Source organism: Cynocephalus volans, chromosome 3 (assembly GCF_027409185.1).
Source record: "Cynocephalus volans isolate mCynVol1 chromosome 3, mCynVol1.pri, whole genome shotgun sequence".
Classification (NCBI taxonomy): domain Eukaryota; kingdom Metazoa; phylum Chordata; class Mammalia; order Dermoptera; family Cynocephalidae; genus Cynocephalus; species Cynocephalus volans.
The window spans coordinates 24,000,532-24,017,397 of NC_084462.1; the positions used below are offsets into that span (position 1 = coordinate 24,000,532).

The following is a 16,866-nucleotide window of genomic DNA, read 5'->3' on the forward strand; positions in this document are numbered from 1 at the left end:
CCAGGGATCCTATGCCCAGAGCCAGGTTCCCCTTCACCCGGGCCTGCTGAACACCTGCAGAGCGTGTGGCCGGTCCCCCTGGGGGGAAGCCAGGAGAGGAGCCTTGTCAGGGGTTGGCATAGCAGGGCCTGGCCCCAGCTCTAGCTCTGAGGGGAGGGCTCCAGCACAGGTGCTCAGGGACGTCAGAGGGGCTGGTCAGAGTTGGCTGTAGTTAGGGACAACTGGGAGAGGAGAAGCAGGAGGGGAGCGTTTGGATGGGCAGAAGCTTCTGGAAGCTTCCTTCTGGAACCACTAGAAAGAGGGGCTCACATTCCGGTACTATCTCTTACTGGCCTTGGATGAGTGACTTACCCCATGTGTGCTTTAGTTTCCTCACCTGGAAAATGGGGTAAGGACTGACGTGAGGACACACGCGTTGTAACAGCCTGACCTTCTGTGTTTCTACATGTTAGCTCCTCTTCTGATTATCACACTTCCTTCCCCCAGGGCAGGGGATCAGCTGTCCCCAGGCCAGCTCCAGGGACAGTTAAGCTCTCCAGCTCCGGGGACTGGTGGGCTCCCAGCCTGAAGCCAGCACTGCCGGCCCTGGCAGCTGACCAGATGTGACAGGTCCAGCTGCTCAGATGGACGGGGGCTGCCTTCGAGGCTGAGCCGGGGCTGCCAGGGCTGCACTGGACATGCAGGGACCACCAGGGGCAGGTGTGGGCACTGTCTGGCATATCTACTGGAGAGTTCCCGTGCGGGCCAGGCCTGGTGGGGATGGGCCTCATCCCTCCGGAATGTGTGTGAGGCGAGGGTGTGATGGAGGTCCGGCTTTCACTTCCTCCTCAGGGTCACTCCATTTTTCTTTTGTTTGTCTCTTTGCTTTCTCAACACTTGGGGCATTTTTAATGTCCCCAGGCTGGGGTAATGGAGGGAATGCTAACCACAGAGCAATAGGCATGTTGGATGGGGGGACCCTGCAGACCAGGCTGATGCAGGCACCCTCTCCACAAGCAAACCAGGGGATGTCATGTCCTCTCTACTGACCCTATGAGAGGACTGAGCCTCCTAAAGGATGGTGTCCCAACCCAGAGTCACACAGCTCGAGAGGTCTAGCCACATTACAGTCTGAGTGTCATCAGCTGGTGTGGGTGGCCGTGCCTCAGAGACCTCTCCCTGACCCTCCAGAGCCTGAAGCCAAGCCTTCCCAACTGGTGGCAGGCCTCAACTTACTGTGTGTCCTTGGCCAGATGCCTCTTCCTGGGCCTTGGTCCCCTGGCTATAGAGAAAATAGTTGGCCCAGCGCTCGCGGAGATCCTGGTGGCTTAGGCGGTCTCTGGATCCATGGTTTCTGCCCAAGGATCCCACAACCCCACCCACTCTGAAAGGCCCAAGGCAGATGCCTGGCAGGGAGGTCCCCATCCTGTCTTTTGTCACCTTCCAAACTGTTGTCTGGACCTGGAGTGTTGCCGGGCCCTGGGAGGAGCACTATTTAAAGAGCTTGCCCTGGGCTGCCCCAGCCCTGCTGCAGCGAGGGAGCGTCCAGACCATGGTAGGCTGGGGCTGCCCTGCCTCCCTCCACGGCCACCTTCCCTGCACCTCTGTCTCCTCCCCAGGGAGCTCCACTGAGACTTCAGCACTGCGGTCCCCTCCCTCCTGCCCATGGGGGTTACCCTCCCAACCCTGACCTCAATCCTGACCTCATTCCTCAACTCTGACCTCATCCCATGACCTTGACTTATTCTGACCTTGACCTCATGCCTGAACCCACGCTGACCTTGACCTTGCTCTTCTCACTGACATTCTTGACCTTGACCTGATGTTGTCCCTGTTCTGACCTGGGCTCCCCTTAATAAGTGGCCAGTCCATTCATCTGGGTCCTAATGTGAGTCTCTGCCTTCCTGGACTTGGTGGGGGTTGCCGAGGTGACAGTGAGGGGACGAGGAAGAGAGGGGTGGAGGGAAGAAGAGAGGGGTGGGGGCCCAGGCTTGGTGCTTTGCAGCAGGGGTCGGGGCTCTGCTCTGGCTGAGAGGACGTGGGTCCTGTTGGAGGGTCGGGGGTTGGTATCCGGGGCAGCGTGGCTCCTCAGGAGCTGCGGGTCCTTCCTGTCTTTGCTCTTGCCCTGTAGGCTGCATGGGGCTGCCCTTTGCTGCCCCCGAGCTCCAGCCCCTGGTCTCCCCGCAGGCTCTCAGTCTTGCAGATCTTTCATGCCTGAGACTCAGCCGCCCTCATCAGTCCCTCTTGGCCTGAGAATTCTGACTCAGACATCAAGTCTCAGTTTGCTGCCGAGTAGCGAGTGGTGCGGGGGCTCCTCTGTGTTCTCAGTGCCTGTCTTCCCCCCTCTGCTGATTGCCCATCTCCAGCTGGACTGTGAGCTCTTTGGGGACAAGGATGGGGCCTGATTCAGCACTGGGTTCCTAGGACTGGGCACAGGGCCTGAGTGGAGGTCAGCAAGTGTCTAATAAATGTCCTGATGCTTTGAGGTAGGCGTTCTCTTGTTTTTATAAATGGGGAAACTGAGGCTCAAGAGGGCAAGTGAATTTCTTAACATCACAGAGGCTATGAGCAGCAAAGCCAGGATTTAAACCCAGGTCTGAGTGACCCCCTTCTTCCCTGGGATGTTCCTTTCAGGAGAATTTTATATTTCAGGGGCCCGTTTATAAAAGGGAATTTCCAAGACAGCTGGGCTGCAAAGGGCCCTGGTTGGGAGATCAGAAGCCCAGCCAGGGTCCCCCTTGTGCAGTCAGAGAAAACAGTCCTCCTCCATTGCAGAGCTCAGGAACACAGTAAGGCAACCTGCAGCAAGGTGGCCAGGAAAGGCTGGGCTGAGGCCTGGGTGGGGGACGCTGGGGCCGAGGGCAGGTCTGAGAGAGAAGGGCAGAATATCCCACAGACGGAAGTGATCATTTTTTATTAATCAGAGAGAAATGTATATGTAATTATGGGAGATGAACTCTGCAGGGAAATTCTTTATGATATCTGAAGGGATTTATAAATATTACAGAGGTTTTACAGCACCATAACGTCCCAGCCGCCCTGCCAGCCCCCTTTCAAAGGATTAGTGGAGACAAAGCACCCAGTAAAAGCTAATTATAAGTCAGTCGGGCGCTGCTGTTCCTGACGTGGGCCCAGGAAGTGGGGGAGAGTGCGGGGGTGGGGGCGACAGGAGTGAGTGGGGGAGGGGAGACCACACAGGCACTGGGGGCAGGGTGGGGGGAGCCCAGGCTGGGGGGTAGACGCGGTCTTGGCAGAGAGGCTGGTGCAGACAGAGGTGCAGACAGGGCTGGGGTGGGGCCCACATCTGGGCCCTCCACGCACCTCTCCCCTCGCGGAGCCCACGCCCTTCTTTTCCCCCATCAAGAGCCAGTTCTGGGACTCACTGTGCCAGGGGCTATAATGATGGCTGCTCAGGGAAAGGTCCCTCAGGGGGTCTGGGGCACCGAGTGCTTTCAGCACATGCCTAATGGTGGACTCTCAGGCACCGTGACGTCCTGGTGGCAGGAAGACCAGCCAGAGCCCCTTGAATTACTCCACGTGGGTGGTCGCTGGCTCTACCTGCTGAGGAGGTCGGCCCTGAGTTCTGAGCAGCTAGTTCCAAACACTGACTGATCCCCACTATGAGCCCGGTCCAGGGTGGGGGCAGGAGAGACTGGAGAGATGGAGAGACTGGGCCTCACCCCTGAGGTCTCCAGTTAGTCTGAGAGGGAGACACACAGAGATGTGGCAGGACAGCGTGGTACGTGCTGTGGGAGGTGACGGTCCAAGATGGAGCCGACTGGGGAGGGGAGAAAGGCCTGGGCGTCAGGGAAGGCTTCTCCAGAAGGTGACAGAGGAGCTGAGCCTGAGGATGAGCAGGATCCTTCCAGATGGAGACGGGGAAGGCGTTCCAGGCAGTGGGAATGGCAGGAGCAAATGCTGAGAGAAGGCAGCAGGTTTGGGGCAGAGGAGGGGACCTCGGGAGGGAGTAGAAGAGCGTGGAGAGGGGCCGGGGACAGCCCTTGCGGGGCTCAGAGCCCAGACGTTATTTTGAGAATTTTAGGGAAAATTTCAGCAGCTGGATGACAAGGTTAGATTCTAGGTGTAGTGGAGGGTGGCAGGGGAGGCGACAGAGAGCCGCACACAGGGGCTGAAGATACAGAAGACGCCCCTTTCTGCCCCCTGTGCAGGCGCTGACCACCCACCTTCTGGAGCCTGGGAGTGGGGCCTGGACCCCTGGGGCGGGCGCTCTGCAGGCTTCTTGCTGTGGGCTGGGGAAACGTCCTGATTATCTGCGAGCCTTCACTGGGAGCCTTGCCTGTCTGCTGTGGGCACCGGGTGTGTGTGTGTGTGTGTGTGTGTGTGTGTGTGTGTGTGTGTGTGTGTGTGTGTGTGTGTGTGTGTGTGTGTGTGTCATTCAGGACTGCAAAGCTGTGGGAGATGAGGCATGGTGGGGTGACCTCCTGAGGAAGGGACCACTGCAAGGCCTCATCTGGTACCTCGCAGGCACCAAGAAGAGCCCGGAAAAGAGCAGAAGGCGGAGCCAGCTCCAACGTCTTCTCCATGTTTGATCAGTCCCAGATCCAGGAGTTTAAAGAGGTTGGTCAGCTGCCCATGGGGCCACTGGGAAGATTAACGGAGCTCATATAAATCATTTAGGGGCCTGGCACAGGGTCAGTGCTCAGTTGCCTGGGGCTGGTGATGTTGTCACTATTCTTTGAGGCCACCATGGGATGCCTCAGAACCTGGAGTAAGGCCATTCTCTCTCTGGGCCTCAGTTTTCCTCTCTGGAAACTGGGGTTGCTGAGACCCTGAAATGATGGAGTGGGTCTGGAACCCTACAGCGTGCATACAGCAGGAGCTCGGAGAGGACTGACCACAACTCCCACGCTGCCGTTCCTGCTAAGCTGGGGAGCTGGGTGGCCAGAGGGGCTGCACTGAGGTTCCTCCAGCAGCAGTTGGCAGGAGGGTGGCCCTTGGGGGAGGGCGCCCGGGGGGGTGTGGCTGGGCATGGGCCGGAGGGCAGCTGCTCAGTGCCTGTGTCTCTGCTAGGCCTTCACCATCATGGACCAGAACAGGGACGGCTTCATCGACAAGGAGGACCTGAGGGACACCTTTGCTGCTCTGGGTGGGTGACCCAGCAGCCAGGGCAGTTTGAGGCTTGAGGAGGAGCCGAGTCCAGGCCACCCAGAAAGAGAGGGCAGCTGGCGGCATGAGGGACTTGGGTGCTTGGGGGGTGCAGAGGCAGGTCAGCTGCTGCCTGGAAGGTCAGGAAGGTTCCTGGTGTTGGAGGAGGACATGGCCATGGAAGAGGAGGGCATTTCAGGGGCAGGGTGCCCGTGTAAAGGCCGGGCGTAGAACGTCTGGGTGTGGTGAGCGGCAGAAAGAGCAGGGAGAGAAGCTGGGGGCAGGGAAGTTTCCACTTCCAGGGAGGCTTTTGCACCCTCTAAGAGCCCAGTGAAAGACCTTAAGGCACCATGGGGGGGTTGAGGTGGGGGGAGGGGACATAACCAAGTCATCTCTGGCCTGAGCCTTGAGTACCTGGGAATCTGAGTGTCTGCTGGGACCACGGGGACTCCCAGAGTCCCCACCTCCAGGCAGTCCGCTGCCCCCCTCCTAGGGCACATGAGCCCTGAGGCCCAGGCCGTCAGCCCCTGTGCACTTCAGCTGCAGCTTCTCTGCGCCCCAGTTTCCTCATCTGTAATATGGGGATAAGGACCGAGTTGCTCTCCTTTCCAGGGAGGCTGAGGTGGAGACAGGGGGCAGGGGTGAGGCTGGGGCAGCCCGGTGCTGACTGTGGGCTGAATGCTCCCCCACAGGGTCTCCCAACAGGTGAGCAGGACCCTGGGGCTGAGTGGGGGGCAGGGGGGACAGTAGAGCTGGGAGACTCTGCAGGACCCTTGGTGGTCCCGAGCGCTGCTCTCTGGGGCTGCTGCAGATGGGGTCTCCTCTGGAGAGCTTAAGCTCCTGGGTCTCGTCCCCCAGGCCGCATCAACGTCAAGAACGAGGAGCTGGAGGCCATGGTGAAGGAGGCTCCTGGGCCCATCAACTTCACCGTCTTCCTGACCATGTTTGGGGAGAAGCTGAAGGGTGAGTGGGGCTCCGAGGGGCTCTGGGGACAGGGTAGGGGTGGGTGTGGGCTGGCGGGGTCCTTTGTGCGGACATGCCCCCCACCCCCACCCTGACACACACACACCACAGCTGGGAGCATGGTGTGGCCCCCCGACACCAACCCTGGGTGCAGACACCTTCCAGGGCCTGCCTCAGTTTCTACCTCTGCACTGCAGATGGAGTTAACTATAAAAACCTGCCTTGGGAGCCCTTTGCCCATGTCAGGCCGGTGCCCTCCACCTTGCTCCCCTAGTCCCACCCACCTCCCTGCCTGTGGGCTCATTTGGTCTGTTCTGCTTCACTGTCCCCTGCTGATGAGGGGAGACAGGAAAAGGGGGCTGGGTGGCTCCAAAAGCTACTGTGGCCAAGCGCGGAGCTGGACAGGTTACTCACTGGTCTTATTCTGTAGCCACCGCAGCCCCCAGGGAGTCTCACTCATGAATGAGGTGTCTCAGGCTCAAGAGTATCAGGCTTAGGCCTTGACACCTGCCCCAGGTGCCCCTGCAAAAAAATGCTGGGATGCAGCTGCAACCCTGACCCCTGGCTCTAACCATTGCACTCTCCTGAGATCTGCATCAGGCCTGGGGCAGGGGCGGGAGCCATCTCTGTCCCCTTTCTCTTCTGGACCCTTTAATGACGTCCCCCAAACTTGAGGTCTCCATGGTCAGAAGAAAGATCCAGCCTGGGAGGTGGGCGTTGTTGTCACCTGCCCTCAGGCCACCCCTGCCAGGTGTCCTGCCTTGGCCTCCCTCCCTCAGCTAGGTCTGGGGTCAAGACCTGGCCTCCTGCAGACCCCCAAGGTGGCCTTGGGCAGGCTCGTCTGCATCCTGTTCTCAGTTTTGCATCTGTAAAATAGGGAGTGTGTTAGTTTCCCGAGGCTGCTGTAACAAATCACTACAAACTTGGTGGCTCAAACAGCAGAAATGAATTCTCATGGCTCTGGAGTCTGCATCTGAAGTCCAGGCTGGGCCGAGCTGCCTGAAGCTCCCGGGGACAACCTGCAATTTGCATCTTCCGCTTCCAGGGGCCGCTCCGCTCGCCTCTGTACCCGAGGTCACGAGGCCCCCCCTCTCCTGTCTAATCTCCCTCTGCCTCCCTCTTATAAGGACACTTGTCATTGGATTTAGGGCCTACCTGGATAATCTAGGATGATCTTCTCATTCTCAAAATCTTCAGCTCCCATCTGCAAGTCCCTTTGAATAAGGGACATCCACAGGCTCTCGTGGGGGTATCTTTTGGGGGGGCCACCATTCTACCACTATAGGGTGATTCTACCTAACATCACAGATTTTCCTGGGTGGGTTATCAATTCTCTCAGGGGCCGTGACCCATGGGAGAGTCCAGTAGCCTCCTCGCACAATGTCCTGGCTGACTTCACCTAGAAGGAGGTTGATGACGGACCTGGGTGTTAGAGATGAGGAAACTGAGGACGGGAGAGGGCAGGCACCCTCTGGGGCAGGCTTTGGACTTGGACCCACCCATCTGGGCCCACCTCCAGGCACCTGTTAGGGGTGATTCCCAGGACCATGCCACCTCCTGGAACTGCTCAGAGGTGCAGGAGGCTGGGGCAGGGGGCGTGCACTGTGGGAAAGACACGTGGGACTCCAGCCAGCAACTTTAATGACTGCAGACGGGCAGCCTCGGTCTTTCATCCAGAGGAACATGATGGAGGGAAACTGGTTGGAGGCCAGTGGGAGGGCCTGGGGAAAGGGCCTTTGGGTCTGCCAGGGTGGATAGCACAGGGGCCTGGCCCAGGAGACAAGGCAATGGGCATATCCCACCCTAGTGGTGTGTGTGTGTCGGGGGTGAGCTGAGGGGACCCTGCTTTTAAGAGCAGGAAACAGTGAGACCATCCAGGAGTGCTCAGGAGAATGCGACAGGGCTCTTTCTCAGCTCATGGTGGGCCTCAAACTGGTTTACAGATGGGAGACTGAGGCCTCCAGCTTGTGTCAGTCTGTGGCTGAGCTGGAACTGTGACCCAGGGCCTGCTGCGGGCTGCAGGGCAGCAGCTTTTTCTCATTTTTGCAGGGTGCCGGGACGGGGGCTCCAGCTGAGCTTGTCATGCAGACTTGTCCCAGCCTACAAGAGAGGCCAGTGGTAGGGGACAGGAGCCAGGAGGGCAGGGGGTTGGGGCAGGCACCGCCTCATCCTGCTAATTGGGATGAGGAGACTTTGTCATGAGGTCCCAAACAACGATGGGGTAGCAGCCACTCTGCTCCCCATTTTACGAGGTTTGCAGTCCCCAGAGCAGAGGCCCTCTCTGGGGAGGAGAGAGGGAAGGGAGGATGGCCCGCCCAGCCTCCCAGACACCTGTGACAGGGAACGGCGGGGCCATGGTGAATGTCCTGCAGCTCGGCCTGAGCTAACCAAGTCCACGTGCATTGTCCTCAGGAGGGTGGGCCGGAGCCGGTCACAAACCTGCCCCAGCACCGAGGCTTCTTCAAAGATATCAGGAATAATTTTCAGCTAAGCATTGAAACCTGGCAGGCTGTGGCCTCAGAGGCGGATACCCCACACCAGCCCCCATCATGATCCTTTGGCTGCTCAGCCCTCAACGGCCTGGAGCTGCCCCCAACCCCGGCTTGCTCAGCCAGACTGTGAGGGCCTGGACCCAGCCCCAGACAGATCCTGGGCTGAGCCTCTGGGCCGGAAACACCGGCTCCCTGCCACCCTGCCCACTGGACACCTACAGCTCTGTCCTCCAGCAGCTCCAGGCCTGCAGGGCCAGCATGTGCCAGGCTCAGTCACCCTGGGCCAGTCTCAGAGATGCTGAGTAACTCAGAAAGTGTCCTGTCCTGAATGAGCTCCTAGTATGATAGGGGAGACACAGATGTCCCTGACTCAGTCTGATGGGGGAGATGCAGGAGACATAGACAGCCCTGACCCAGTGTCATGAGGGAGACACAAATGTCCCTGACCCATAGGAGACAGAGATGGTCCTGACCTAGTCTGATGGGGGAGGCAAAGGTGGTCCTGACCCAGTCTGACTGGCAGGAGAACAAGGTGGCAGAACAAGATGGGGACTCTGGAGGTCCACAGAGGTGGGTTTAAACACTGTTCTCTTATTAGTGGGACCTCACGCAAGTAACGGAACCTCTCTGAGCCTCAGTTTCCTCTATGATAAATTGGGAGTGTCAATTCTATCATGTGGGGTGTTCTGGGAGTTCCATGGGATAAAATGGTCCGGCTGCAGGCACGGAGCTTGGTACAGAGTACTCAGACGTGTCTGTGGCCCCAAAGGATTAATACGTTATCTTAGCTGGCCCTGTGAGGTGGGCAGCAAATACCACCTCTGTCCCTGTTTCATCGATGACACAGCTGAGCCTTGAGGAAAGGAAGGGGCATCCCCAAGTTCAAGGTGAGCAAGAGGGACAGAGTGCCAGAGGGGAAAGAGTGAGGGGGAGGGTCGCCAGGTCACCTGCTGCGATTCACACAGCCTATGAGGCTGTGGGCAAGATGCGTCCTCTCTCCGGGCCTCAGTTTCCCCATCAGTACAATGAGGAGGCTCGGTATTCAATCCCATCATGGGTATTAGAATCATGTCTTCTAATGACATCTTCCCCCAAACTATGAAAGTGGTAAAACCAGAACTGCTCTGCCGCCAACCCCCCTCTGCCTGTTGGCCCGACTGCCCTGCCTCTGATGGGGACAGTCTTGCAGACCCCACCAATGCCACTGTCTGAGCCCAGCCTTTGGTCCCCCCACCCCCAGTGTAGAACTCTTTTTCCTCCACTCACAGCCTTTTGGGCACGCTTGGGAAACCAGTGAGCCCCAGAGCTGATGCCCCTCCGGACCTCACTGATCATGTGGCAGCATCAGCTGCAAGACCTTGGACAAGTCACTTAACCTCTCTGAGCCTCAGTTTCTTCATCTGTAAATAGGGACAATTGCCAGGAAGGTTAAGGACATGGTACATGCATAGGCAGGGTCTCCATGTACGGTCGTGCAGGTTGTTCACAACCGCGTGCACGCAGCGCCCTTGTCCATTAACACCGCTGCTTGTCTCTGAACCCTCCTTGCTGGTGCTCATGTGGCCTCGGCCCTCGCTGTGCAGTGAACGTTGAAGAGGAAGCTCCTCACAGCTGCCTGTGGGGACCCCTCTGCAGGGGACCATGGGACCTGCCCCCCCACCCCTGCCCAGCCTGACACTTGTCTCTGTGAGGCCCTCTGCACCCTGCCACTCTCGTTGCCCTGTGTGTGCTGCTTCTAGGCACAGACCCAGAGGAGACCATTCTCCATGCCTTCAAGGTGTTCGACACTGAGGGCAAAGGCTTCGTCAAGGCTGATGTGTAAGTCCCCTGCCTTCCTTGGGTTTTTCTCTCCCCAAAGACTCAGGTGATAAACGAGCTGGGGTGGGGTTGGAGGGGGTGATGGTCCAGTTTCCTCTTCCACCCAGAACTCAGCCAGGCTGGGGCAGAGTCTGGCAGGAGCCAGGAGGCTGCTGCCCAGCCCTGCTCAGCATCTCTTGATGTCCCTCCTCCTCTCTGGGCCTCAGTGTCCCCATCTCTATGTGTGTGTGGAAGTGGACAGGGAGTGGGGGTCACTCGGTGGTGGGGGTGGGGAGGGCAAAGGTGGGCCTTGAAGGATGCCTGTGAGTTGCCTGGGCTGGGGCGAGAGCAGCGTTCTAGATGTGGGAACAGAGAGAGTGAAGGCCACAGCCGGGTGCGCAGCTCAGAGAGGGGGCACCGGCTGCAGCTGGGGGGGTGGGCAGAGGTGGGTGGGGGGACTGAGCAACGAGACGCAGGCAGGGTTGCAGGGGGCGGCTCACCAACCCCTGGTTCTTGAAGCATGGGTGAGCCCGAGAAGGAGTCAGGCAGGGACAGTGCTGAGGCCAGCCTGGAGGAGGAGAGGAGAGGGTTGCAGCTCCCAGGAGGACAACGGCCATTGGGATAGAGAGGGGCGGAGGGGTAAGCAAAGAGCCAGAGGCCAGCACCGATGGGAGACTGGGTCTGGGGAGAGGACTGAGCCAGATGTCAGCCAGAGCCCAGGCGGACGCCTGGGTGGAGGTGGGGGCGAGGGTTGGGGAAGGCGAGCAGCTCAGCTTGGGATGCATGAGGGGGAGGTGGCCCTGGGCTGGCACTGCGGAATTGGGGGCTCTATCTCCAATGGCCTGCTGTAAGCACAGGGGCAGAGGGCCGAGGGGTGGGGGTGGGGGCTGGCAGGGGAGCAGCAGCCTGCCCAGGGACCCGGGGGCTGATCTGACTCTGAGCTCCTTGCTGGGCCTGGGGGTGGCCTCAGGCAGGTGAGACTTGCTCCCCAGGCACTGGCTTTCTGACCAGCTACTGTGACGCTTCAGGCCCTTGGGTTCTGAGGGTAGTTTAGCGCCTCTCAGTGTCCTCGCATGGGAAGGGGGGGTGGACAGGGCCAGAGGGGCGGGGGTGGAGGCAGGGAGGGTCTGTCCCGTCTCCCACGTTCTCAGACGGGGAGTCCCACCCTCCACTGGGTGGGGGGAGCTGCAGGGGTTTCTCCAGGCCGCAGACTGTAGTTCTTCACCCTCTCTTGGGGTCGTTCTATCTTCATCTTGGGGACCAGGGGAGTCGCCAGGGGCACCCCCTGGAGTGGCCTAGACCAACCCCTCTACTGTCACACATCTTTACTGCCACCAGCATGAGGACAGTGCTGGGGGGAACCCTTTGGGGGGACCCAATTTGGGAACTAGAGGCACCGCCCCAGGACATGGGACCTGGAAGATGTGTCTGGGGGCCAGACAGGCCACAGCAGAGGCTCTGGTTGAAACAGAGTCTGTGAAAAGTCCCCAGCCTGGAGAGTCGGAAACTGTGACTGTCCTGCAGTAACATAAATAATGGAAAATGTGTGTAGGTGCTTAGTGGGGCCTGCTGCTGCCGGCGCCAGAAGGCCCTGGGTCCACAGCCGTCGGACCCCACCCCTGCCCGCTGAGCCCCCTGGAGCTCTTCAGGGTCCTGTAAGCTCGAGGGGGCTTCAGTCCCTCTCTTGCAGACCCAAATGCAGTGGCCACACTCCACTCTGGTCGCTCCCCGGCCCCAGGCACTTCTGGTTGCTGTGGGCAGCTGCTCTCCTGGACCACCGAGGGGAACAGGCCCCACCCTGCCACTAGCTTGCTCTGGAACATCCAGCAATTCATAACCCCTCCCGAGCCTCAGTATCCCCCTGGGTAAAAGAGGGATCATGGTACTGACTTCCCAGGGCTGAGAGGAGCAAACAAGATCTGGGCAGGCCTGGAGGACGTGGACCTGGGCAGGCCTCCCTGTGCCCTTGGCCGAGACAAGCATCTTGTCATCTGTAAAACACTGTACAGACATCAGCAAAAATCACAAGCTGGAAAAAGCAGTGCGTCAAGAACAGGGCAAAGGAGGCCCGGGGGGGTGGCCGTCTCCCCTCAGTGACCTAGAAGTTAATTATTAGGGCACAATGGGAAATCAGAGTGGCCCCCAATGCCATGTTGGGGTCCCCAGGTTTGGTCCCTATCCGATGCTGGGAGGACAGCCCACATTGCAAAGGAGGAAGCTGAGGCCACTCGGCTATCCGAGGGCTGGTAGGGTCAGTCCCAGGTTGGTGTCCTCCTGGGCCAGCATGCCGCCTGTCCCCACTGCCCTCATCACCCCTGGGATCTGCATGTCCAAGCAGGGAAGCCTTTGCTCTGAACATGACTGTTTCTCTCCAGCATCAAAGAGAAGCTCATGACCCAGGCAGACCGGTTCAGTGAGGAGGAGGTATGTGGGGGCTTTTCTGGACACAGACACAGCAGATCCCTTGCTCTGGGCCCCCAGCGGTCCTGGTCCAGGCTGACCCCCTGCTCCCTCCCCAGATCAAGCAGATGTTTGCAGCTTTCCCGCCAGATGTGTGCGGCAACCTGGACTACAGGAACCTGTGCTACGTCATCACGCACGGTGAAGAGAAGGACTAGGAGCCCACGGTCTTCCCACATTCAGAGTCAGCAAATACTGGGGGGTGGGCACTGATGGGGACCTCCTGCAGCCAGAGTGCGCAGGGAAAGGCTCCCCTGGTCTTATGTGTCGGAACGAAGCAAGAATAAATCATGCTAACGTGGTCTGAGTTTGCGTGATTAACGCTCCAGTTGGGGAGAAAGCTAAACATTCCTATCTTGTTGGTTTTTCCAAAACTTTGTGCTTCCCTGGCTTTGCTCAAATGTTCCTGATGAGCTGGTGTTTAGAACTAATTGACAGTTTTAATGATCCCCAGCTGGGCCACAGGACATTGTCTTCATTTACGTAGCTTTTATTGAGCACCTAGTGCGTGCCAGACACTGTGCCAGTCCCAGGGACTTGCGGATGAGCCAGACTTGTCCTTAGGCAGGAAGATCAAGCCGACTGCAGTAAGATTGTCAGAGGGGACAAAAAGTGGGGTGGGGACATCAGTGGGGAGGAGGATGGGGCAGAAGAAAAGACCTGCCTGGAAGGAGCGGGGCAGAGGCGAGGACGCTGGACAGGAGGGGGTGGATTCAAGGGATGCTGAGGGGTAGGCAAAGACTTCTTAAACAGAACACACATGCACTGACTGTAAAATAAAAAGTGGATAAATTGGACTTCATCAGAATTAAAAGCTTCTGCTCCCCAAAAGATGCAATTAAGAATATGAAAAGACAAGGCACAGGATGAGAGAAGATATTGGCAACACATCGATCCTGACAGAGACCTCACATCCAGAGTATACTTTTAATCCTACCCATCAATAGTGGAAAGATAACAATAGCAAGAAGACAGGTGACCAAAAAGATATCCAAATGGCAGTAAAGATCTGAAAAGATGCTCAACTTCATTCCTCATAAAGAAAATGCAAATTAAAACTGCAGTAAGGTACCGCCCTCCAGAATGGCGAGAATAAAGAAGACTGGCAATGCCAGGTGTTGGTGAGGTTGTGGGACAAGCAGGACTCAGACCTTGGTGCAAAGTGGAGCAACCACTTCTGAAAACTGTTCTGCTCTGTCTGCGAGAGTTGAGTACACGCATGTCTCATCCTCTGACTCCACTCCTGGGTGTGTACCACCAGACATGTCCATCGTGTATCCACCCGAAGACATGGGCAGGATTTGCAGACTGAGAACAGCCCCATGCTGGAAACGACACAGATGCCCATCAGAGCAGAACCGACAAATAACTGATGGGCTGTTCGTACACGGGAACTCTCAGCGACAGGAACAAGCTACTGATACGACGGAATGGATCATGCTCGTATGTGTCGGAGAAGACAGACGCACAAGAGTGCATACTTTTTAAAAAATCTTTTTATTCATTCACATACCATAAAATTCACCATTATAAAGTGGCTTTTAGTACATTCACCAGGTTGTGCAACTATCTCCACTATCTATGTCCAGAACATTTCATCATCCCCCAAAGAAATCCGTTAACAGTCACTCCCGATCCTTCCTGCACCTGCCCCTGGCAGCCGCTTCTCTGCTTTCTGTCTCTATGGATTTGCCTATTCTGGACAGTCACAGAAATGGAATCCTACACTATGTGGCCTTTGTGTCTGGCTTCTTTCTTTCTTCATAGTGTCTTCATGGCTCATCTTTGTTGTAATACTTCATTCCTTTTCATAGGCAGATAATATTCCATTCTATGAATATACCATATTTTTTTATTCATTCGTCAGTTGGTGGACATTTGGGATGTCTTCCCGTGTTGTGCTGCTATGAGCATTTGTGCACAGGTTTTGTGTGAACTCATGTTTTCAATTCTCTTGAGCATCTACCTACGAGTGGAATTGTTGGGTTATGTAGCAACTCCATGTTTAACTTTTTAAGGAACCGCCAAATTGCTTTTAAAGAGGCTGTACCATTTTACATTCTTACCAGCCATGTACGAGGGCTCCCATTTCTTCACATCCTTGCCAGCACTGGTTATTTTTAGCCTTTTTTTTTTTTTTTTTTTTGAGCTATAGTCATCCTAGTGGATGTGAAGTGGTATCTCACTTTGGTTTTGATTTGCATTTCCCTAGTTATTAATGATGTTGAGAATCTTATCATGCTTTTATTGGCCATTTGTATATCTTTTCAGGAGAAATGTCTATTCAGTTTCTTTGCTCATTTTAAAATTGGGTTATTTGTCTTTTTGTTATTGAGCTGTAGGAGTTCTTTATATATTCTAGATAATAGACCCTTTTTAGATATGAAACTTGTAAACATTTTTTTCCATTCTGTGGGTTGTCTTTTCACTCTCTTGATAGTGTCCTTTGATGTATAAAAGTTTTTAATTTTGATGAAATTCATTTTATCTATTTTTTCTTTGGTTAGTTGTGGTTTAGGTGTTATATCTAAGACACTGTTGCCTATTTCAAGTCATGAAGATTTACCCCTGTGTTTTCTTCCAGGAGTTTTCTAGTTTTAGCTTTTGGACTTTGAGCCATCTTGTTATTTATTTATTTTTTCTATATGGAGTAAGGCAGGGGTCCAATTTTATTCTTTTGCATGTCAATATCCAGTTGTCCCAGCACCATTTGTTGTTAAGACTATTCTTCCCCCATTGAATGGTCTTGACACTGTTTAGTCTGTTTCGTGTTGCTATAACAGAAATACCTGAGACTGGGTAATTTATAAAGGAAAGAGGTTTATTTGGTTTATGATTCTGGGACAGCTGCATCTGGCATGGACCTCAGGCTGCTTCTACTCATGGCAGAAAGTGGCAGGCAGCCAGTGGGTACAAGCAGATCACGTGGTGAGAGGAAGCAAGAAAGAGGAAGTGAGAGAGAGAGAGAGAGAGAGAGAAGCAACGAGCTCTCGCGGGAACTAATAGAGTGAGAACTCACTTATTAATCCCCCCTCCCCCAGGGACAGCATTAATCCATTCATGAGGGATCTGCCCCATGACCCAATCAGTTTCCAACACTGCCACATCGGAGATCAAAATTCCACATGAGTTTTGGAGGGAACAACACATTCAAACTCCATCAGGCACCCTTGTCAAAAATCAATTGATCATAGATGTATAGGTTTATTTCTGGATTCTCATTTCTAGGCCATTGATTTCTGTGTCTAAGAATGCATACTTTTTAATCCTTCTTATGTAGAGTTCAAAACCAGACAAAACTAATTTACAGAGTTAGAAGGCAGAATAGTAGTTACCTCTGGGGTGGGGAAGGGCCATGGAGAAAGCTTACCCCTGTTGGAAATGCTCTATGTCTTGACTGGGGTGGTGGCTACTCAGCTGTAAACACGTGCGGGTGATCATCGCGATGTGCCATTACGATTCATGCACTTTGTGCACTATATTATACATATGTGTGTGTTCCAATAGAAAGAAAGGAAGGAAGGGGGGTAAAGAAAGAAAAAGAAGGAAGAGAGAGAGGAGGGAGAGAGAAAAGATGGCATGTTCAGGAGATAGCGTGGAGGGCTCTTGGAGACTGATGTGTGTAGGGAGAAGTCATGGCGTCTCACAGGACTTAGCTTTGGTGACCGATGTCACTGTGCCCCCAGATGGAGAACTCTGGAGGGGAAGAGGCTCTGGGGAGAGAGTCTGAGTGTGGGGCCCATTGAGCGTGAAGAGAAGTCCGGGAGATGCTGACGTCATGTCTACAGCTCTGAGAGGCAGCGGCCAGGTGGGCCTGTGCAGGGAGAGCAGGTGGGAGAGATGAGAAGAGGCCCTGGGCCAGCCCGAGGACATAGAGGAAGAGGACTGCAGAGACTTGTGGCCAGGAACAAGCTGGCAGATGGGCACTGAGGGCCGGAGGATTTGATGAGGTTGAGGGGCAGGTGGAGAAATGCCAACTACAATGGCTGAGAAGCGCCAGTCCCCAGGCAAAGGTCTAAATGTGCACGTAGTCATCTCATCTGTACAAGCATGGCAAAGGAAACTGAGG

At 55.8% G+C, this 16,866-nt stretch overlaps 1 protein-coding gene across 1 annotated transcript; it reads left to right on the forward strand.

Moving 5' to 3' along the window:
- Positions 1-1,456: 1,456 nt before the first annotated feature.
- LOC134371557 (myosin regulatory light chain 10) lies at positions 1,457-13,093 on the forward strand. Its single transcript, XM_063088390.1, has 7 exons — positions 1,457-1,534; positions 4,465-4,557; positions 5,011-5,086; positions 5,944-6,048; positions 10,280-10,358; positions 12,713-12,761; positions 12,857-13,093. The coding sequence occupies exons 1-7, from the start codon at positions 1,532-1,534 to the stop codon at positions 12,953-12,955; spliced, it is 504 nt and encodes a 167-aa protein (XP_062944460.1). The 5' UTR covers positions 1,457-1,531; the 3' UTR covers positions 12,956-13,093.
- The last annotated feature ends 3,773 nt before the right edge of the window (positions 13,094-16,866 follow it).